The sequence below is a fragment of the Stylophora pistillata genome, chromosome 3, assembly GCF_964205215.1.
Source record: "Stylophora pistillata chromosome 3, jaStyPist1.2, whole genome shotgun sequence".
NCBI classification, from domain to species: domain Eukaryota; kingdom Metazoa; phylum Cnidaria; class Anthozoa; order Scleractinia; family Pocilloporidae; genus Stylophora; species Stylophora pistillata.
The window spans coordinates 18,554,619-18,577,500 of record NC_142521.1 but is presented as its reverse complement, the minus strand read 5'-3'; the positions used below and the strand labels follow the sequence as shown (position 1 = coordinate 18,577,500).

Here is a 22,882-nt window from a genome sequence, read left to right as displayed (position 1 = left end):
AAGGGTGTTGATATGAAGGCAACGTTCATCAATTAAACGTCGAGAACAGGCTGAGCAACCTCAGGCTTGTTACATGAAATGTGGGGTAAAAGTTTGACGTGGATTTTAGTCGTATAACATATCATGTGTGCGCATCAGGGGTAGTTATTGGCTGAGCTAGCATCGCAAGGACTTTATTTCTTATGCAAATTGGTAGCCCTCGACTTATTTCGATATCTTTCTATGATGTTACTCTTACAGTTTATTAATAGTCAATTTCAAAGATGTCAAAACCAGAGAACAAGGAAACTGCAGCCAAACCCAATACAGCCGCCGCAGACTGTTCTGGAGCGAGTAACGCAGGCGGAGCTGCTGTGTCCATAATAATTAACAAAGCTTACATCACGTCAATTTCTGGAATATTGAAGATCATGGAATTTGTACGTATTATTTGTGACTACGATGCTCTGATACTTTTGGATTATTTTTTGAAATTTGGAGCAAGTACTTTGCTCCCTGCATTACAGTTCCACCAAAGTGCATTTCCATTGACTGTCGTAAAACTAAAACAAAATAATTACAAAAACCAATTTATAAATAGGAAAATTACCAAACGAAACAAAGAGAACTCAGCGCCAAGGAAGGAAATTTCAGCTTCCTAAAGAGCGGGAAAACGCGAGCAGCTCAAGTTGCTGATTGATCTTGCAATTAATTTGCCATTTGAAAAATGGCTGGAGTTTTCTAAACAATCACAGATTGTTTAGAAAAAGACCGAAGAAAAGCAAAAATATCTCTTTTTCGCACTCAATGAGATATTTATCTAGTTTGAGGCAAACGATCTATTCTTCTAGCCTGTGCGAGGCATTCGGTCAGTGGAGTCAAGCGACTAAAGCAGATAAATGAAAGCCTTTTCTTGATAATCACTGTTTCGGTTGTAGTTTTGAGGTCCCAACTGTAATTGAAAAGCGTTTTTTTATTAATCAAGATCAACGCAACTGTTCATGTCATCTTCTCCGCAGATCCTTTTGTTGTTGGCATTTTCTATCGCCGCTGACATAAACATAGGAAACTGGGGACGCATGAGTTTTTTCCTTTTTGTGACCATTACTTCGTGGCTTTTTGTAATCGCCTGGTTTGTGTTATTCATCTTCAATTTGCACACAAAGATCAACCTCAGCATAAACTGGAATCTTACGGTAATTTTAATTAAGCTTCAGTTGATAGAAGGTGTACTTACTCTGATGAAATTTTTTTGAAAACTTTAACGATTATCCCTTACAAGTGTAAATAGAAAAATAGGAAAAGATTTTTCCACGTTAAGAGGGCTCAAAATGGTTTCGATAATTTAAACACCAGGGTTGAGTTTTTCAAGGCTGGACTAAGATAAACCAAGGTTAGTGTAAACTTTGACTTCAGATCTAAAAGCTTCAAAAAGAAACTCAGTATAATTCTTTTGTTTACAGTTTTTTGATTAGATTCTCTTAAAAGAATAAGGTTAATTATCCCAAAAAAACTCTTGGGTAGAGAAATAAAGAAGCCTGGATTAAAACTTAACTCTGGGTTAGCACTAATCGGCCCTCGAACAACTGGGCCCAGTTCTTTAATGTAGCACTTAGGTGTGCTTAGAATAACTGGCTGACGTCAATAGCCAACTGATTACAGTTAACTGGACAATTACACAATCTGTTTATAGATTCACAGTGTACCGTTAATTAGCGAAAAGTAAATCAGTTTATCCACGTGAGATATTTTAAAGGTTAAAATAAGTTTCATCATCTATTAGTCTTCTGTTCTCCTTTTTAGCTCCTGATCTTTGCTGCTGATGTGGCTTCTTTTTTGCTGATCAGTTCGGCGTTGTTGGCTAATGATGTCAGGAAATTTAGGGGGTACTCTAAATTCTATACGGAAACTTCCATTCTGGACTCATTACAAGCGGCCGTGGTATGTCTTTCGTAAAGTTGAACCGCCTGTACGGTCAAATAAACATTTAGATAAACTCCGAGCAGCGTTTCGGCATAATTGCTTTTTCCGCCCGCGGAAAAGGATGAGGCTTAAGCAACGCTAGCCAACGAGAGGTCTGCAAAGGGGTCTAGTACTGATAACTAGTGCCAGACCCCCAGGAAACTTCTCCCAGGCTCGTCTCAAATTTTCTTGCCAGTGGACAAACGCGCTTCCTGCAGCGGTTATAATGAAGGGCTACTATAGGAAGAGGGATAGCTATAGTAGGCCTACTGGCTGCAGTGGCCAAGTGGTTAGTGCGCTCAACTCTGGATCGATTGGTTCGGGTTCAAGCCCTGACCGGGGACACTGTGTTGTGTTCACACGCGTTACCCTACATACCCACATACATACATACATACAGCGGCTAGAGTGTCCGACATTCTTAATTCATCTGATAACCTATTCCAAGGAGAGGCAGCAAGACACCTGAAAGAGCGAAGTCCAAAAGTTTTGGTCTTCGCCGCTCGTATCTGTTATTTCCTTTTACCCCTCAAATCATATGCACTTTGACTGCGCTCTTTGAGAAGTGATGTGATATACCCAGGAGCCATGTTGTAAAGGCCTTTGTAAACCATAGTTAATATGTCCTGGACTCTTTTATCTTTTAGTGATACCATATCAAGCCTGCCATCATAGCGCTTCTCTTCACCAAGTGTCAAAATGGGTACCGGAAAATTTAAAACTGGGGGGGGGGGTGGTAACCCTGTGATGGACTAGCATCTCATCCACGGGGTAGTAGAAATACTCCTAGTCAATTCATGCTACAGAAACCGGAGTTAAGCGCTTACCTTGACGGGTCTTTGACTCGCAAACAGACTTTTAGGGTTTTTAAGGACTCTGAAGGTATCCAAAGAAGATCTGTGTCTTTAACGTAGAGAGGAATGACTGTGATTCATTTTTCCATTGAAATTTACTCCGATTTCAAAATTTTTCCTTTAAAGGCCTTTGGATTCATCGCCATGTTTGTGTTTATTGGAGATGCTGTTGTGGAATTCCTAAAAATTATTGGAAAGACGCGAGTTCAAATCGCTCCCTAAAGATGCAATTTTTTTATCCTTGGACCAACCTAAAGTCGGATAATGCTCTCTTATTTCCTCGATTTATTTCTTCGTCGATAATATCTCACTCTGCAGTGAACTCTGGTCGGTCCAGATGTAACAAATGTAACAAGAGCGATTATGAAAAGGTTTTCAAGGTGTCCAAGGAGGTATCAAGATCACAGTTTCTGGATGACTCAAATCTTGCTGAAAGACTGCTTATAGGAGATAAAATAAAATAAAATAAGGAAAGACTATGTAATTAGTCGATCATATATCACTGTGTATATCTAGCGAGGATATTCCCATTCCTTTGTTTTGCCTGCTTGTGATCTTTCTTATCTCTCTGCAGTTACCGAATAAAAACTAGCGATGAAAATGTTTCGATCTCTCCGAGATGATTTTCAAGTTGTAGAAAAAGCAAATGAAATATACATATCTAAGTACAAATCAGGACGTAACAATTTCCAACGATAGGATACGTAAATACCAGCCCTAAAATGTAAGTAATAAAATAATAAAACTGTATTAAACTTTAAAAATAACTTTGCACGGATCGAATCAGACTGTTTGTTCAAAATTGGCTTAAGCTCCTATATAAAGAGCATTTCGTAGATCAGGCAATCAAATTTACTTTGGCTCTCTCTCAAGATCTTAAAATCAGGATAGACGTCACTTGGGACTGTTCCATTTTGCTCTCTAATGTGATTCCCGGATTGAACGTACGATCGTTTGTGTTCTTAAGGTATATCCACCTTAACAAACGATGTCAAGATCCAGATTTAAAACTTAGGTGAATCCTTACTTAAGACAACTGCGAGAAAGAAAATAAAGTTGGGAGCTTAACTAGTAATAAAACACAGAGTTTTCGACGACCTGATGGTTGAAAGTAATCATGGAAAAAACTTAGACTGCTTCATAGAAAATTCAGCTGTTGCTGTTCTAGAGACAAAAGTAATCCCAGTATTTCTCAACAGTCTCCATGTCTAAGAGGAAATCAATCGCCAGTGTCTCATATTTTCAGGTCAGTGAAAAAAGCGGTACCTTCCTTGATCTCGCGTGAAATAGCCAGTATGCTGATAAAACGCATGGAAAAATGGTAATATGTCCACAAAAGAAAAGATTTTTGCTTACAGTCTGAATCAAAAGTTTTCATTTCATTGTTCGCTGCACGTGTTTTGTAGTTTCAGTTTTGATTCAACGCGGACAATTATAAAACTCAGCGATAACTCTTTGTTACTAAAAACTCTTCCCTTATGGGAGACCGTTTTATTAACGGTAACTGTGGCCTTTTGATGACTTTAAAACGCAATGGGAGTCATGTGAATGTCCATAAAAAGTGAAGAGTTACCTCTCCCTTTTTTTGTCTCTCTTGGTTGTGACTTTAAAATTAAAAAGCCAACTGGCTCAAAGGGGGGACTTCTACTTCATCATCAGTTGTTTGGAAATTTTTAACTGGTTTCTTCTTTATCAAACCGTACTTAAAAGTGAAAGAGAGTCCACTCCAAAAAAAACAGCGTTAAAAGGACCGTAAGCGACAAAGCGGCTACGAAAAAAAGGTAAGGAGACTTGACAAGTTATATTCGTCGCTTTTATCATCTTTTTTTAATTTCTTTTTTTCTTTTTAACGTCCCACGTTTACGCTTAAAAATTCAATCTTAATATGTTAGGTATTCCCTTAAATGACCTTTAGACCCCAAAATCACATACAATACGCTTGGCCGCAGTCTGAATCAAAAGTTTTCATTTCATTGTTCGCTGCACGTGTTTTGTAGTTTCAGTTTTGATTCAACGCGGACAATTATAAAACTCAGCGATAACTCTTTGTCACTAAAAACTCTTCCCTTATGGGAGACCGTTTTATTGATGGTAGCTGTGGCCTTTTCATGACTTTAAAACGCAAAGGGAGTCATGTGAATGTCCATAAAGAGTGAAGAGTTACCTCTCCCTTTTTGTTGGGGTGGGATTGGTGGGTTTAAGTTCCTTTCTCCTGCCATTCCCGTGGCGAACAAATTAAATTCCTTAAATTCCTTAAAGTGTGTTTTACATGTAGTACTACCGCTGACAAGTTGTGATTTATACTCTCTTCCTCAATGTTTACGTGTAGGCACCGTATTTGGCTGAATGGCCCATCGAATCGAATCTGCCATCTCCCGACCATGTTGTATTTTTCATCTTCTTTAGTTGCTCTACTAGTTTGCACCTGTAGTCTTCCCAGTGGCAAAGGACTGCTGGGAACAGGTAATCCCTTTGATGCCTAAAAAAGGCCCTTGCTGAGTGGACACACAAACCCAGATGCTTGAATATAAGCAGGGTTTTGTTTATTGAAGCTCCTGCCATTAAAATGCCAAAGCTCAATAGTATGTTTCCAAATGGAATCCCATTGAGCAGAAGTTGAGATCTCCATTCAAATGCATTATTGCATTTCGTACATTCTTGGGTTAGGGTGACCATAGTTCCATACTTCTTAGCTTTAACAGATGGCTTAGTCTCTTTGTAGTTAAAGCAAAACATGGTGAAGAGACTAACAAGCTTCCAATAAAAAACAATAAATTTGGGTTGTAGTTCCTGTGGTTGGTCTGGATCTACTCTGCAGGAAAACAAAACAAAAATTGAATTTATAGTAATATTGTAGGAGAGCCTGACTATATGTTAAATGGTCAAAGAGCAATTAGACATCAGTATAAGAATGAATGCATCATGAGGCTCATTCACAGGCGTCCCGGATAGTGGTATTAATTTGCTATATCTGAAAGTGAAAAACAATTGGTACATTTTTGTTCTGCACCATGCTTACTGTATGGGGCAGATAGTAGCATTATTTTAATTACCTGATTTCATTGCCATTCAATTGATCCTCTTCATCCTCTTTACCCTCGTCCTCTGTGCTTTCCTCCACTGAAGCATTTGCCCAATCCTTATCTTTCTCATCCTCATCATCATTGTAGCTTTCTGGGTCAGTTGGTTCTTCGTGATAGTGCAGGGTTTCTTCTTCAGAGTAAGGTTTCTGTGGTTCTGTTTCTACAGATGATTCTTCTTCAGTTTCTACTTCAGTTTTGGTCTCAAGAGCTCTCTTGAAATACAAAACGATAACCACGATTAATATACAAATACTTTAATAAATATCCTTTCTGCATGTGTGGACTAATTAGAAACTGAGTGGACTAATAGTTTGAGCTACAATCGTGAGTGTTCATTCCAAGGGAAAAAGAAATAGCTTTAAGATCAATATGTCACATAAAGTTATTAAACGAATCACACCAGCCAAACACAGTAGAATCAAGGCATTGTATAAATCTCTGTAGGGTCCACTATTGGGCGTCACTACTTACGATTTTTAGTTCTTTGGTCAAATGCCTTAGTTCTGCAACTTTTCGTTTCAACTTTATATTGGCTTTTCTGAGATTTCTACAATTTTGCGACCTTCTCAGGCATTCTTTACCCGATCTAGGTGTGCTTGTTGTTGATGTACTTGTTGCTGGTGTACTTGTTGTTGGCATACTTGGAGAAATAACAAGGCTGTTTCTTGGTGTTTCTGGCGGGTGTGGCATCACTGTTGTTACGGTGGAGCTTGTAGGCGATGTAGCCATATCAACTGATATTTGATTTCCTTCCACACTCTCTGTCGTTTCTTCTGAGTATATTTCTTCCTCCACAACTTTTCTCCGTTTATTGACGGGATCATAAACGTCAAGACTTTTCAGTACATCTCGTTTTATCTAAAAAAAAAAAACAATACACACTAGAATAAGCTTTTGACCACACGTCGGAGTACCTCCTTATGTGCAAAACTATTTTACATGTCTTTTCTCCCTTTGAGCTAAAATCGGAGTCGTTGGAGCTTTTGTCGTATCTCTCGTTGGCACTGAACCCTTGATTAACACTCGGCGCATGTTTTGTTCGCTCATGCTTTCAACGATAGTAAGATCTCGGGTAAAACATGAATCTTCGAAGTGTGCAGAGCACAAGCAAGCATGTTTATTCACGGGTTCCTTGAAGTCTTCTGGTCTATGTACTTGGACAAATTTCACCCATTTCGATCTTATTTCTGGATTAGAAGGGAACTGATGCATCGTTATACCAGGTGTGTATGAATTATTGCTACAACTCGTCTTACTTGGTGCTCCAGCGACACATCTTTTCCCTCCTTTACGCTTTCGACTAGAGTCCGCCATTGCTGTAGTGTTACACACAATGTGACGTCACGAGGTTAGTTATTTGGTGGTCTGGCCGAGCGAAGTGGCGGTAAAAAAAATTCAAGCGGTGACAGCGATTCAAATGAAAAAATTCAGTACTTATATTTACCGGATTGCTCCCAAATTCCTCAAGTATATTAAAGACGATATAAGCAACTAGAATCTGTCGAAAAAAAAAAAACTTGTCATATGCACTTTAAGGTTTTCCTCTCCTTTTTTGGTTGTTTTTACCTCAGAATGTGCGGAATTCTGCTGAAATATCGAAAAATGTCCATTTCTCGTCTTCTTTAGAGCGACCTGATGGAAACTTCATGGAGAAATCCAGCGTCACGCCATCGTGATAACGTACATGTTTATGACAAATGACCGGTTTTACGATAGTTTCTTGTAGATCAGCCAACTTAAACATGTGTCAAATAACAGACAAGTATAACGGTGTATCGTCAGAGGATTTCGGATTGCTCAAATTCCCATGAACGAGGGTACAGTATTCGGAATCTGGATAATATGCGCGCGATTCAAGCTAAGTTTTTAGTGATGTCGAGTAGTCCTTCATGAAGGTTGATCAATTTTTTTTTTAAATATTAAAGCTAGAGGTGAGGTTTCTTTATGGGATATTGCTTAGAATATAACATTCTTTCAAAGTCTTGCACTTTTCATTTGTCTGAAACGTTTGTTGTTGAGAACGTTAGATGTAAACATTGCTAATTTATGCAATATCTGATTTTTTGAGCTTCGTTCGCGAATTGCCACTATGAAAAGTAGAGGCTGGCCCGCAGAGATTTTTACATATTTAAAAACTAGAATATTATAACCAACTAAGTGCGTAGTTTCAGTTCCAGAATCGGTGTACTTTTGGAGAAATTTAGACAATGCAAACGTTTTCCCTGTTTTATCCTACAGCAAAAATGACCGAAACTGTACCAAGATAAGTAATCTATTGGTTTGTTTACATTCACTCCCAGGGAAAATTGAATGCATCAAAGTAAAGACGAATAATGTCCCTATGTATGCTAGAAGTACCAATCTGTAATGTTATATTTAGCTTGAGATAAAGAAATAAACATTTTACACATTTTTTAGGATGCTTTTGTAAAAATGAGGCCCCAGGCCTCGAACAAGCAGCCGTTGTTACCATGGCAGTACTGCAACCTTTAAAAAGGGCATTTTTGTGCATCCCCACTGAGTGCCCAACTGCAGCAAAATTTGAAGGGGGGTTGAAAATTTTCATTTCCCAAGGTGTTTGATTTTTACAGAGACACGTTCTTACAGTCAAACTAAGTGAAGCGTAGCCCTCATGATGACCTTAATGATTTGATTATTTGGATATTGAACACGCTAATCGTTTCACGAGCGCAATAACGAATTGAATATTTGAACATGGAACCCGCTAACCGTTTCAAGAATGCAATAGTGGATTGATTATTTGAATATTGAACCCGATAGCCGTATTCGTTTTGAAAAGGCGCGGATCATTGTTCAAATCAGAAGTCCATTTCTGATTGGATTATGCGAACACGTGATGATGTATCAAAACCATTTCAACATAGTGTCAGACGTGGCGGGAAAGGTGAGTTTGAGTGTTGTGTAGAACTTCTTGTAAATGTTGTAAATGGATGTTATCGAGAGTTATTTTCGCCTTTTTACATCTTGACGAACTTGGAGAAATTCTTGTGTGTATTCATGGTCGAAAATAATAGTTTACGGGCGAAGCCTTTGCAAGACTTTTATTATTTCGTTAATATTTGCGATCGACTATTTTCGCAGTGTTTTACAGTGCAGTTTGTTCATTTTCAGGATTCCTCGTCAAATAGGACAATCATATTGGACTTCAGAAATGGACTTCTCATTTGAACAATGATCCGCGTTTTTTCAAAACGGATACGGCTATCGGGTTCAATATTCAAATAATCAATCCATTATTGCATTCGTGAAACGGCTAGCGGGTTCAATAATCAAATAATCAATTCATTATTGCATTCTTGAAACGACTGGCGGGTTCAATATCAAAATGATCAATTCATTAATGTAATCTTGAGGGTACGCTTCACTTAGTTTGACTGTAATACGTTTTCAGAAAGTCAATCAACCTTACTTAGACTACACACACAAAATTGAATTATCACACCTACTATTACAGTCGAGTAGCGTAGAGAGTGTATATTGAGTAATTGGCCTATGAGAAAAGAAATAGTAATAATTTGTGGATCCAGTCGGTTTCAGTTGGGCAACCAGCTCCCTGGCGCGTCCGTCAGGGGGTCTGAGGTGATGTAAACTCCTCACGCAATAACGCGGGGTTACCTGTTTTGTAACGGGCAGTCTAACCACGTTATAAGATCAAACTAGATTATATTTTCATGACGCAACAGTAGGAAAAGTTTGCCTTCCGAAAGCACTTCCGGAAACATTTGTGCAGAATTCAACTTTAAAAAAAAAAAGCCAACCCAAACACGAAGTGATGGATTCAACGTAAAACGACATGGAAAAGTGACGAAGACCTTAGACCTAAGACCCGGTCTTCGTTTTCGTAGTACGAAAACGAAGACCATGTAAACAGAAAACCGTAGAAATTACAAGTTAAACACACATTAAACAGTAACAACGCTTAGTAATATAATACATTACACTTCACGCGTTTGTTCCATTATCACACTGCCCGTATTCTTGTACTGCCCGTATACGGCCCGTCTTGTCAGTGTTCTTTTTCGCTATGCGAGTCAATTTGGTGTTGATATTCTCGAGGGTTTCCTCGGGTAAACTTACCACATATATTATTATTCTGGAACAGCAGGCAAAATTCGAACACCAGCCGCCTTTGATTTATAGTTAGTATTGCGTGACAGAATAATAGAGAAGGCGTTCTGTACAAGAAAATTTACTCTTGGGTTCTGTCAATAAATAATCAATTTCTACTGTATTCCGTAGCTAAAATAGAATTTGACGATCGTTCAGCTTTCTCTGCTGGAAAATTATCGTTAAAAAATAAGCAATTCTTTTGGCTAATGCAGGGTCTTCGTTTTCGTAGTACGAAAACGAAGACCCTGTAAACAGAAAACCGTAAAAATTACAAGTTAAACGCACATTAAACAGTAACAACGCTTAGAAATATAATTCATTACACTTCACGCGTTTCTTCCCATTATTGTACTGCTCGTATTATTATACTGCCCGTATTATTATACGGCCCGTCTTGTCTGTTCTGTTTCGCTATGCGAGCCAATTTGGTGTTAATATTCTCGAGGGTTTCCTCGGGTAAACTTACCACACATGATATTATTCTGGAACAGCAGGTAGAATTCCAACGCCAGCCGCCTTTCATTTATAGTTAGTATCGCTCGACAGAATAACAGAGAAAGCTTTCTGTACAGGAAAAATGACTCTTAGGTTATGTCAATAAAAACCGATTTCTACTTCATTTCGTAGCTAAAATAGATTCTGACGGTCGTTAAGCTTTCTCTGCTGGAAAATTCTCGTTAAAAAATAAGCAATTCTTATGGCTAATGCAGGGTCTTCGTTTTCGTAGTACGAAAACGAAGACCCCCGGACTTTTGTTTTCGCACCACGAAATTAGTAACTAGTAACTAGTAACTAGTACTAGAAACTAGTAGTACTACTTACTACTTCGTTTTCGTACTACGAAACGAAGACCCTTTATTAAAAGCAGACAATCTTTTGAAAGTACGATTGTAGAAGTACGCCGAGCACTAGTAATTGTTATTTCAGCTTTTGATATGTTAAGACAGTTTGCGCGTGATTTTTCTTGTTCTTTCTTCAGCCACCACTGCTTTTGGCTCTTGGATTTGTTTTTCTATGTATTGATTACAAGTTTGGAACTGACATCCCTGTCGAAGGAGCGATCGGAATATTTTAGGGCCTCAATAAGGTTAAGCAGGCTTTATTCGGGCGCGTACTCTTTTTTTCGGCCTAGCGCGCATTGCGTGACGGACGTGTACAGTAAGAGAAGAACGATCTTGTTGTTGGTGGTGTGACAAAACAATGGCTTCCTTGAACAATTGAGGTGGAAGGCCGACTATCGCACGTGCGGCCGAGGGAAACATTTTTGCGCGAAACTTAAGCCACATGTTGAGATGGAGCGGTAAAAAATTCAACTATGTCGGTTTTTCGAAAGTTTAAGCTAATACGAAGAGGGTCACCTGGCAGCGAAATTGCAGAAGAGATTTCTCCAATTTTTTTTTTAGAGAGAAGAGAACCTCTGGGACCAGGGTATTGGGACACCTGTGGTAATACTAAAAATTCCCGCAAAGAATTCTGATATCGATAGCCACGAGACGTAATAGAAAATATGTTATTCATTTTTCTCCGTTGCAGAATTCAAATGAGTGTTTCAGTAGGCTAATATGCGTCATTTCCGTTTGAGGCACTTCATTTACTATACTCACGCATTGATACGGGGAAAAACGGGAACAGAAGCATAAGAAATGCTTCTTAGACAAGGGACTGGGTGACTAGCAATGCAGTTGATCTCTTCTGTGCTGCAAAAGTATGAATAGGTGAAGGATTATTTCTCAATGTCACGCTAATTTCCGGTGAACTAAGATCCCCGCCCGTTCGAACTGAGAGAGCAGAGGTGAGCTCACAGTGAAAACTCGTTCCGGTTTACCGAACACTGGACGTTTCTGTCAATCGCTTCCGGTTTTTCCGAGAATATGCATGACGTCCGTAGCAAGGCGACACCCCACGGCGGTGTGAGCGTTAATACTGCATACTGGCGTGAGGTAGTTTTGCAATATATTTAACAGAACACAACATCGTTCGTCTCAGTGAGCAGTGACAAGAAAGAAAATCAGTGCAAGGATCATAGCTGGAAAAGCAAGGTAAGAATAACACTCAGTATTAATTTGATGCATCAACGAGATCACCGCAACAGCTCGTGTTGATTTCCGCGTAGTGTTTACCACGCTAATTTTTCCTTTAAAGATATCCTTAGGCGCCTTTCGCGATCGGTAGCTGTATTATCTAGAGATCAGTTGGCTTTTGAATGGGTGTGTTGTCTTAGTTGGGCTGAAGTTACATTTTTAAACAAACACGACGCGAGTACTTTATTGCTCTGCTGATTTATACGCCATTCGATGTTGCATTCTGCTTCGACTAGAATTAAGAGATGATCTCTCAATCGCAACGTTTTGCAGGTTAAACCATCCGTTTTCTTCGAAGCGATGCCTAAGAAATTCTGAAACTTGTATAGCTTTAGCAACTGTTTAAGAGTGTTTGATGGCCTTACTTGTAGTTGCGAAATTATACGATAATTTTTTCGGTTTCCCAGTAGTTCGTAATAGATCTTTCCGTATGAAGTTTCCACGAAACACCTTTAGTTGGAAATGATTGAAAATACGTGACAGAAGGATCCGAACAGTCTAGAATTAAGCTGCCCATGGAAATTCTATTTGGGGAATGACATACACGACACGATTCTCAAAATGTCATCTTCAAGTGCTGGTAGGGAAGAAAGCGTGATTTGAAAACGTACGCGGTCGATGTAGCTAAATTGTCTTTGAGTTTTAGTGAAATGGAACGTTCGACTAAAGGTTCTTAAATTCTCGTACTTTTCCGTCGCTCCCCGTGAAGTAATTGAAGTATGTCGGGCATGGTCTTAAGGTTATTTCCCTCCTTCGCAGGTGTCCTTCGGGAAAAATTCGTACGCGCGCTAGTTTCAAGAAAACCCTACCAAACTGTACATCAAAAGAAAGCCTAATAAATGCAGTTTACGATAAAATTATAATTTAGGCGATTTTTTATTTAGAGAGTGTCAGGAGCCGGTAAGGCGTGAAACGACCGAGGGTCCTTGTGGCTGCACAGGGTGTCAATCAACCTAAGCATGTCAGGCTTCAGTGGCGAAGGATATGCAAAACGTGTTGCGTAAATAGACACCACTTCGAAAAATTTTCAAATATCAACATTTCGTGAAATACTTTCGTTCGTCATTATCCCTGGAATGTTTTGGCCAAATTTCGCGCAAATCGGTCAATTCTACATACCCTTTTTAAAGGGTTAAAAAGGGTTAAAAATCTCTGCAAATTGGCTACTAGTTAAACCATTGATTCTAAAAATGTCCTTATTGTCATTCCACAGGTTGAAGTTCTTCGTCTGCTCCCTGGCTTTAGGTCTTCCATGTGAAGGAGCGCGAGCTGCCATCGACGGGGCGACAACAATTTCTAAAGAAAATTGCGAGAAACTATTTTAATAACTATCCAAAATAAACCATTGATAATTTCAGAAGATTGCCACAACAATAAAAAACCTCAAGATATTTAGATCGCTCAAATGCATTCAAATGATAGACTGCAATGGAAATTTCACGTATTTAGATGGGATAGAAAATGGTAGACTAACCGAAACTAAACGCGCAATATCTTGAGATTTTTTTTTTTTGGATCCTTTAATAGCATCTTTTGTGACCTTTGGAATTGAATTTTCTCTATCGCCATCGTCACTTCCTCGGTAACACTGACAAAACGCGAGGCAGCCTTTTTGAAATTTAGTTAGCGCCGCTGCTATATGATCACTTTGCTCAAGTTGATTGTAGCGAGATATGACTCAATCCTCGTCCAATCAGAGCGCACACGTCTCTTTAATCACCAGAGAAATTATGCCAATAAGCAATAACTAAATTTCTTTTGCAATTTGGTGTAAAGAAACACTTGTAAATTTTAAAATATTCGCAGACAGAGATTTTTAAAAGGGTGATAAACTTCTTACCAAGTTATAGATAATAGTGAGCTGTTTTCATTTATCGAAATCACCTGAACAGAAAAGCTTTTCGTTTCACTGAGAGCTAGTTTGTAAGTGGAACCATATGATAGGTACACCACGAAAAGCTTGTTACAGTGTGCTGAGATAAACCTACAGCCTAAAATCAACCGCCTATAAACTTATACATGTTTTAGCCGTCATTGCTTTGAGAGTTATAATTTCTCCATTCAAACTCTTCTTGTGTTATCGCAGATGGAGGGTCACGGTGAAAGTCCAGCCGAACTTCCAGTCAAGCAAGAAACTCAAGTAAGGGGTCCTCCTGGTCAACCGGTAATAGCTCCCGGCCAGCCAATCATGGCACCCACCCCTGGACAGCCAATTATGTACCAGATGCCACCCGGACAACAACCGGTTTTTGTCCAGGTGCCTGCCGGTCAGCCAGCCACAACGCCAGATGGGCAACCCATTCAGTATTATTATGTTCAGCAACCAGTTCAGCCAGGTCAACCAGCACAACCGGTTCAACCGCCTTATTTCCAAAGCCAACCTGGTCAACCTGTATCTTCTCAGCCACAAGCTAAACAGGGTCTAGACCTTACGATCGATACCAATTACCTCAAGTCCCCTCTCTGCTTCATTAAGATAGCGGAATTTGTAAGTGTGCTTACTTTGATGGAATTACCCACACAACCCTGCGATAACCAAAGTAGGAACAGTTTATGAACCACGTGTTGTTATCTTGGGTAAGCGACCAGGTTACTGAATTATTTACAAATGGTGGCCTACATTTGGAAACAGTTTGCGAATGGTTACCTTGCTAGTTGCAATAAAAAGCGCGGTGAGTTCTAGATATTTCCCTGACGGAGATAAAAATCCATCGGTTTCTGGGCCATACGTATACTTCTCCTTTATTTACGAAACATTCTTTTGGGTAGAAAAACAACCTATCTTCTCTAAGCATCTTAAAATATCTATTTTGCAGGTTGTTCTCCTGGGGGCCTGGGCAAGTATCGTGAAATACTCTGACGATCTTTCCTATCCAGATGCAGACGACAAAGCTAACTTTTTTAAGGGCATTACCATTTTCTGCTGGGTGATGGTGATTATTTACATGATCATTCATATTTTCCGCGCTCCCAAACATTGCAGTTGTGGTCCAGAATCTAGGTTTACAATGACGGTTAGTAACGATTCATCTAAATAACTTTTGTTCAAGTATCATTGAATTTTTACATCTCGTTTATTTGGACTATGACAGGAATAACTGACCTTTGAATCATTTACTTATCAGTTTATTTATTCTACCTTATTTTTCTGCCATTATTTATCCATTCTACCGGAAATTGCAGACAATAGTTTAGTTGTTGTTGCGTTGCACTAAGAGACCAGAAACGCGTGAATAAGAGACTGGAAACTCGTGACTACGATCTTTGTTCTGTTGGAGGAAAAAGCTTGTCTTATATTTAGTTGATCTGCAGAGAAATGTTTTTCTAGACTATTAAAAACGTTGATTGATTAGGAAACGTGTGTTGGAGCTTTTCGACATTCATTTATGTGTTCATTTAGTTTTCTATTCATTTATCCATGCACGCCTTTGGTTAACTTTTTCTCATTCTTGTATATTTTATTGTCTGTCGTTTGCAGTCCCTGATCTTTTATTTTATCATGTTTGCGCTGTTGCTCGCCTGTACTGGAAACTTGGTCTCCAGGGCTGTTGAATTCGGAAAAGTCCTGAAAACCAGTCCTAAAATATATAGGCCGTTTGTTACTTCCCTTGGTGCTGCCCTGGTAAGTTCTTCAGTAACATGTGTAACATCCATAGGTAAAGTGAATTCCAAATTTCCATAGACGTAGTGCACCGAACAAACCTCAATTGAGGCTTTGGTTTCTTTTGTACAAGAGAACAATTCAGTGAAAATGTTCCGCGCAATGCACAGCCCAGGAGAAAAAAAAAGAAAAAGAGAACGAGCCACAAATTGAAGATGAATGCTTCAATATGTTGTCAATATTCACGCGAATTCAAGGTTAGCTCATTCTAGAAAGATTGCCCTTTACATTTTTACTTTTTATTCTTATCAGCTCCTTTTGATGTTTTTTTTTTTTAGGTTTTGATTGGTTTGTATGGCTTGGTCCACGACACTTAAAAAGATAAACAAATATTTATTTTTTTTCCAATTCTTGGCAGGCCTTTGGATTTTTGTCATGTATAGCGTTTGCTGTGGATATGGTATTACAGTACAAGTTGTTTCAGACTCAGCGAGCTCAAGAGACACCAACCGAACAAGCGCAGGAATCTCCCCAAAGACAGGTCTGGGATATCAACAAGGAGTATTTACAGTCGCCATACTTTTACGTCAAATTGGCGGAAATGGTGAGTTACGATTACTTGTTGAAGAAATCTTTCTAAAGCCGTTTACTCTTCTAAATGTAAGCGAGGAAGAGCAGAAAGAGCGTGCGAGTACAGATGCGGAGCTAATCTTCACAGCAGGCGTCCTTGTATATTTCCTTTCCCGTCCCATTCGTTTGCGCGCCAGGCTTTCATATGAGAGAAATTAGAAGTTCTGTGAACAGATTATCACGCAGAAAAAGCTCTAGGACAGTCAAAAGTCCAGGGGGGGGGGAAGGGGGAGAATTTTGATTTCTATAAAGGATGAATTGGTCTCGTCATCATCTACTCCGGGGAATGATGGTGGTCAAAAAGGCGATTGACGTCACCATAATTGGTGAAGACGATGATCCAAAGTTAGTTAGGTCGTTGATGCCTTTTACTGCACACATAAGTGAGCGTCAGACAGAACGACTAAAAGAAAATGTGGATAAGTCGACTAGAGAGTGTAGCACTACCTCTACTCTATGGGGTGGGAGTACTGCAACGGCTGGGGATATTTTTTGAAGGATGACCTCAAGCGGTGGAGGGTGGCATGGGGTCTATAACAATATTTTATCTTCAGTGAGCCAATCCTTACCTCTACTTCCAGACATGATTCAAACCATTATTGCGACTGCTAAAAAACACCAGGCTGTTCTTCGCAAACTTCACGGTTTTATTCTTCACTTAGTTATCCTTCTCGATACAAAAGCAACCAAAAAAATCTTGGCAGGTCCAGGTTTTATCTTATCAGTACGTGCGGCACACCCTAACACCTAGATAACGATATCAGCTAACAAATGGACCGGTTAATTGATCCCATTACCGACACTGAAACCACAAGCGAAAAGTTGTCACCACGCAATCATTTATCTTACTAACTTGTCACACAATCTAACTTAAGTTGTCTGAACACCATTTCAGCTTTCATGGTTTTTGGACCGTTCTCACTTACTCAGTCGATCAGTAGTAATCATTCCACCAAAGTTGATCGCCATTTTTCACTTATTTTCAGTCTCTGCTCTTCGCGGCATGGGTGTGCGTCCTGACATTCTTTGACATGGATTTTTTCAAAAACGTAAATACGACTTACGAGGAACCTCAAGCAGAATTCTTTAGAGGAATCACGATCTTTTCCTGGGTGATGACTGCTCTTGTGACGTTGACATTTGTGATGAGTTTCGACAAGCTTTGTGCTCGGTCTTCACGCTGGACATTGACGGCAAGTATTGATCCTCTTTCTCTTACCACGCCCCTTCATTATAAGAGTAATGACCCTGTTCGTCTCAAGAGGGCTACGCTTGAGTTATTTGTGACTAGAAAAAGGTGACCATATTAGGGACAAGTATGGCTTCGAAAGACGAAACTAAAAAGTAAATAACAGTGTGAATTGAAAAATGTTTTGACATTTTTATCTAAAAGCCGTGACATAATTTAAGCCTTCTTACTTAATTTGTCACATTTATTTTGTCCACGTGTAACCTTTATGCCCCCCCCCCCCCAAAAAAAAGCGTAAATCGCAATTTTAAATGGCATTGCACCCTTTCAAATCTGCTCCCTCTGTGGTTTCGTCACCTCCCATGTAGAAACTTTGTCTTTTTTGAACTCGTTAACTCCTATGAGTGACCAAGACAGAATTTCTCCTTACAATACCAAACAGACGACTGGTGACTATAAAGAAAAATATCAATAGCTCATTTCCGAGTTACCCTCGGCCTTTTACTCAAAGCGCGAGTCCTAGTGCTCATCTTGCATGCAATAACAAGCAAATTGATATCATTTTCGTAAGAATCGTTGAGTACCAGGCCTCGTTTTGAAAAAGAGGCCAAATGTGATTCGGAAATGGCCTATCAGGGGAGTATTAGTCCATACAATACCGATTTCTCCTGAACTAACGTCATAAGAGCTACATTGCAGGGGGTAAGGGGAATCTCTAATAAGAGAGAGGTGTGGATGAAGTGGGTGGCCTTTTATCAATCTCGGTTTAATTGTTTTTTGTTTTTGTTTTTTTGTTTTCTTTTCTCCGCAGGCTTTGATCATTGGATTTTTCTTGTTTTCGTTGTTAATCGCTTGCTGTGGGAATCTTACTCCTCGGGTTGTCGATTTGGGGAAGGCCTACAAAAAGGTCTACAAAAATTTGCACAGAAAGGACAAGTCCAGTGTGCTAGCTCTGTTAGTAGGACTGGTATGTTGACTGATCTTTTCGTTTTGGCACGGAATTCAAAAGAAAGTTATTTGAACTTCAGATTAAGTGGTTGTTCGTGACATTTAAAATTGTTTATCGTGATGTGCTGAATTGTTTTCGACAAGGTCAGGAAATACCAATTTTAGTTATATAGGACAATCTCCTAGTTGGAAGAGGTAATCAAGAAGGAACGCATACGCCGAAGGGTGTGCAAGACTGACGATGATTGTTATTAAACATTTGGAACTTTCGGGGCACGCTCATTATTAAGGATGTCAAATCTCGAGTGATATACCTAACGCACGAACTTACCTGTGGATCTCTGTTGGACGGAACTGATAAATTTAGCAAAAGGGTGATGGTAGTAAACACGAAGCAGCGGTGACAACCCGATAGCGTTGACAGAAATGCACATGGGTGATTTTTTTTTTACTGGGATAATGTATGCGGATACTTCATGTACACAACATTTTTATGTGGGTGCAATGGGAGACGCGATGCCCTCGTGGTCAGTGCACTGGACCCTACATAGATGGGTCTGGGTTCGAGTCCTGACGGTGTTGTATTCTTTAGTGCGACATTTTACTTTCACGACGTCTCTTTCTTGTCGGAAATTACTTTCCTTTGACGGTAAGCATTTCAGCTAGTGGGACGTTTCCCGGTCCTTGAAGCTAGTGTATATACTCACATTTACTTTCTAAATCTGCCTACTGGCAGGGGTTTGGATTCTTATCATGTGTGGCATTTGGCGTGGATATGGTGTTACACTACAAGCTGTTTCAGACGCAACGGGCTCTGGAAACACCAACTGAGCAGGCGCAGGGACCTCATGAAAGACGAGCTTGGGATATTAACAAAGACTTCTTGAATGCTGCGACGTTCAAAGTGAAATTAGCGGAAATTGTAAGGTTTGGTATGATTCACAAGGGAACTATACCTTTAAAAATGATTATCTTGAATCACCCGATCAAGTTCAAAGTATTTTGCTCGATCACTGTATTATTATTTATTTGTTTTTTGTTAAGTTTGATAGTAATCCAAGTCAAATTGAAAAGCCATAGGGTACAAAGTAACCCTGTAAAATTGTAGATTAAATTTAACGTTTTAATTTAAAATTTTACATACACTAAGCGATCAGAATTTACAGATTTCACCCCTTCAGTTCAGATATTTCTTCTAAATCCTGATTTGGGTTGGAAAGGATGGATTACATTTGCCTTGTGGTTGGATTATCGTGTATATTGCATATTGCTACACAGTATCACCCTAAAATGTTGCTAACAGCGAACAGCGTTGGGGTGATGTTACATGAGTAGATTTTAAAAGTCACTTTTTTTATCCATAACTTTGATCACAACCTTATTGAGGCAACACTCGTTTACTAGACTGTTACGATTTTTAATGCAACAACAAATTTGACCTTGAGTGAGATCATTTCTGAACATTTCTCAAAAAAATGCATAATATCCATAACGAAATGGTCCGTTGAAAATCCTTTACTTTTACGTAACCTAAATATCATCGACCTTAACCATCATTTTACACCCGTTTTCAGATGTTACTGTTTGCAGCATGGGTGTCCATTGTTGTATACTTTGACATGGGTAGTTTCAAGACAACGACACCAGCTGAGGATCCAAACGCCGATTTCTTTAAGGGAGTCACTATCTTTTCCTGGGTGATGGCTGTTCTCTCCATTTTGACATTTACATTGAGTTTTGATAAGCTATGTGGTCTCTCGTCCCGATGGACATTGATGGTAAGCGATAGAATTCTTAGGCCAAGAGAAATTAGCTGATAAATTATCCTCATCGAGGTTATCAAGCTGAGCGTTGGAGTAAACTATGTGCTTTATTCCAAAGGAAGTCCGCCCAAGTTATTTTGAGACCTTTTTAGGATATTTCAGCGTTCTCCACGTAATGACATTCTAACTCACAACCGACAAGTGGACACCTCCCCCCCCCCCCCCCCCCACCTTTCAGGTCCTCGTATAATAGCTACCGTACGTACTCAGGACTGCAGCACTGAGTAAAACATCGTTCAAAATTTTTCAATATCGTACACAATATTTCGTGCTTTCGCGTAATTTGTACCTTGCACGTTTGCTAAATGTTTCGGTGAAGACCGCCGCACGGAAAAGTTACTGAGAAAAATTTCCGCAACGTTTTGTTATTTAAAGATACTTCTCGCATATCCAAATCGAGAGCGATAAAAAAAATTGATTATGGGGAATTACCCATAGGACCAATACCCATATCGAGGATGGGTGGGGGGGGGAGGTTGCTCTTTCTTAGGTTGGTCTCCCCCGTCTCCTGTTGTAGCGACTAATCGTGTCCCTTGCATAGGTTGTATTGCTATTTTTAATCTATTTTTATGTATTTTGTATTCGACTTAGGAAAACAGAGATCAATTGCTGAAACCGGGAGGAAAAATTCGCTGTTTGACCCATTATTTAAGATGTGTTTACATCTTTGTTATTTTCAGACTTTGTGCGTGTACTTCCTTGTGGTCATTTTGTTAATCGCTTGCAGTGGAAACCTGACTAAAGATTTCATCGAATCGGCAAAGACTTTTAAACATGTGAGCACGAAGTACAGGAGTAATATAGTAGCTCTGATGATAGCAGTGGTAAGTAAAGTCTGTGTGCTCGCACACTAAAATCAGCAAAGCTTTGTTTCGCCAATAATCGAAAGTGAAATTCTTGTGATAACATGGCATGTTAAGACGTGAGTTAGGCCTTAAAATCAACGACGAAGCTATTTCACAACCCATAACTAGCACAGTCTACGAAATAGTTTTCTCTTATATCCACCGTCAGGGATTCTTTCTGTTAGAGATAAGAGGGCAGCATTTGTAGCTAGTGTTCTCTGTAACAGTCACGAGCGTTGATTAGAAAGCTTTGACTCTCTTGTGTGATCAGTTGGTAAATTCTCCTTCCTGTTAATTCAAGCGTGGTCTAATTCATTGGTTGATAAATAAAGCTGATATTACGTGCGGACCGCGCAATACGTGATTCATGCGTCAGTCATCAATAATTTTGAGCTGATAAACCAGAAACTCTAAATAGTAAGAATTCACTCATTTTGACTCGACAGCCCCTGGGGTACATCTCGTCGATAATTGTTTTTGTGGATATCATCCTCATGTTCAAGCTGTATCAGCACCAAAGAGCACAGGAGACTGGCCCCTTGGAACAGTCGGGTGTCGTTCAACATCCTGCTGTTGTGATCGTCCCGCAAGGCACCAAACAGGTACCTTATCAACCGGCTGCATATCCGGGACAACAGCCCGTTCAATATCCGGGACAACAGCCTGTTCAATATCCGGGACAACAGCCTGTTCAATATCCGGGGCAACAGCCCGTTCAATATCCGGGGCAACACCCTGTCATGGCAGGAGTTCCTGCACCAGCCTACAATTTCCAAGCCCAAAGTGGAAAAAATCTGAAATGAAATAGAACAATTTGTATTTGCACGGAGCAATTTTTCACAGTTGAGATATAAACTAAGGTAACATATTTTCGCGCAGTGATAAGACGGTAGTCGCTTATAGTTAAGTTTTATATCGCTGTCTGGTTTGCTGATGTAGTAACACAACTCAAGATGATATGCTGTGTAGAGAAAGTTTAAACAATTTTATTTTACAGCGAAGGTAAAGCGTGTGTGTTTGGGATTTCACTTGGCCAGTATGGTCAGAGAAAAAGTAGAGCAAAAACGTTAACCAGAATATGAAGTAGCTAATTAACAATGTCTGCTTGCTCTCATAGGGAATACTAATGTTCGGCAGTATATTGAGCTACAACTATGTTAGTTAAAAACTATAAACATGCATTATGCATTTAAACAGAGTATCAAATACAACGAATATATCGATGGTAATTCAAGTTTGTTTCATCTCTATGTATTCTACGATATCGCCGTCAATAAATGATCGAAGATCTGAGTTTATATAAAATTGTGATTTCGTTGTTACAGTAACTTTCAACTGAGCGTCGAATCAGTGCAATACGGGATTAAGTTGAGTTTTCTCTTCACAAGAAAATTGCGCCATTCTCAGGGAAACCCTCTCTAACTAATCTCAACTTTGTAAACACGTCCCTCCGAGGTGGTTTTATGTACTAATCGACTTAGTGATAAGGCCGGATGGGAAAACATTTGGTGCGAGGTCATGATGTACTGACCGAGCTCAGCGAAGTCTGTGCGTTATTTTCCCGTTCAGCTCGACCAAGCTCAGTCAATAGGCATTTTATTCTCTCTTTAGCTTAGTTAATAAGTTTTTATCTTGTGACCGCTAGGTTTTAATAATGATGAAAGCATTTTTTAATTTAAAATTGGACTAGAGAACGTACATAAGAAGGGTGCGCGATGAACAAGTTTAAAAGGTTCTACAATAGAAAAAAAATACT

General features: G+C 39.4%; 3 protein-coding genes and 1 long non-coding RNA gene across 7 annotated transcripts in view; 3 read left to right on the top strand and 1 right to left on the bottom strand.

The window, feature by feature from the left end:
* Positions 1-3,567, top strand: part of LOC111346156 (plasmolipin-like) — a 14,735-nt gene extending 11,168 nt beyond the window's left edge. For both annotated transcript variants that reach the window (XM_088754107.1, XM_088754106.1), the window contains exons 2-5: positions 241-419; positions 999-1,175; positions 1,783-1,920; positions 2,922-3,567. In XM_088754107.1, the coding sequence (XP_088610233.1) occupies positions 264-419; positions 999-1,175; positions 1,783-1,920; positions 2,922-3,017 (567 nt within the window). In that variant the 5' untranslated portion in view covers positions 241-263 and the 3' untranslated portion in view covers positions 3,018-3,567. The remainder of the gene's footprint in view (positions 1-240; positions 420-998; positions 1,176-1,782; positions 1,921-2,921) is intronic.
* A 652-nt stretch (positions 3,568-4,219) lies between these two features.
* LOC148734872 (uncharacterized) lies at positions 4,220-8,291 on the top strand. Its single transcript, XR_015998970.1, has 2 exons — positions 4,220-4,576; positions 7,595-8,291. It is a non-coding gene; the product is annotated as an uncharacterized LOC148734872 (long non-coding RNA).
* LOC148734873 (uncharacterized) lies at positions 5,100-7,402 on the bottom strand. 2 transcript variants are annotated; one of them, XM_088754104.1, is made up of 4 exons: positions 6,818-7,400; positions 6,350-6,736; positions 5,849-6,090; positions 5,100-5,607 (listed from the first exon to the last, which is right to left on the bottom strand). In XM_088754104.1, the coding sequence occupies exons 1-4, from the start codon at positions 7,190-7,192 to the stop codon at positions 5,115-5,117; spliced, it is 1,497 nt and encodes a 498-aa protein (XP_088610230.1). In that variant the 5' UTR covers positions 7,193-7,400; the 3' UTR covers positions 5,100-5,114. The 2 variants fall into 2 exon arrangements, with proteins under 2 accessions (XP_088610230.1, XP_088610231.1); XM_088754105.1 differs by having other exon boundaries at positions 5,458-5,602; positions 6,818-7,402.
* Positions 8,292-11,888: 3,597 nt separating the features above from the next.
* On the top strand, positions 11,889-22,431 carry LOC111346153 (uncharacterized). Of its 2 annotated transcripts, XM_022953460.2 has the most exons (11): positions 11,889-12,048; positions 14,177-14,578; positions 14,907-15,104; positions 15,569-15,712; positions 16,110-16,295; positions 17,308-17,514; positions 18,322-18,477; positions 19,195-19,380; positions 20,033-20,236; positions 20,962-21,105; positions 21,573-22,431. In XM_022953460.2, exons 2-11 carry the CDS (start codon positions 14,177-14,179, stop codon positions 21,927-21,929), a joined length of 2,184 nt encoding a protein of 727 aa, XP_022809195.2. In that variant the 5' UTR covers positions 11,889-12,048; the 3' UTR covers positions 21,930-22,431. The 2 variants fall into 2 exon arrangements, with proteins under 2 accessions (XP_022809195.2, XP_088610153.1); XM_088754027.1 differs by lacking the exons at positions 11,889-12,048; positions 14,177-14,578 and adding an exon at positions 14,646-14,762.
* Positions 22,432-22,882: the final 451 nt, after the last annotated feature.

Coding starts and splice junctions, on each gene's coding strand:
- LOC148734873 (XM_088754104.1), bottom strand. CDS start 7,192: ATGGCGGACTCTAGTCGAAAGCGTAAAGGAGGGAAAAGATGTGTCGCT. Junction 6,091..6,349: donor TGACCAAAGAACTAAAAATC/GTAAGTAGTGAC, acceptor TTGTATTTCAAG/AGAGCTCTTGAGACCAAAAC. Junction 5,608..5,848: donor TTGAATGGCAATGAAATCAG/GTAATTAAAATA, acceptor GTTTTCCTGCAG/AGTAGATCCAGACCAACCAC.
- LOC111346153 (XM_022953460.2), top strand. CDS start 14,177: ATGGAGGGTCACGGTGAAAGTCCAGCCGAACTTCCAGTCAAGCAAGAA. Junction 15,105..15,568: donor AATCTAGGTTTACAATGACG/GTTAGTAACGAT, acceptor TGTCGTTTGCAG/TCCCTGATCTTTTATTTTAT. Junction 21,106..21,572: donor TAGCTCTGATGATAGCAGTG/GTAAGTAAAGTC, acceptor TTGACTCGACAG/CCCCTGGGGTACATCTCGTC.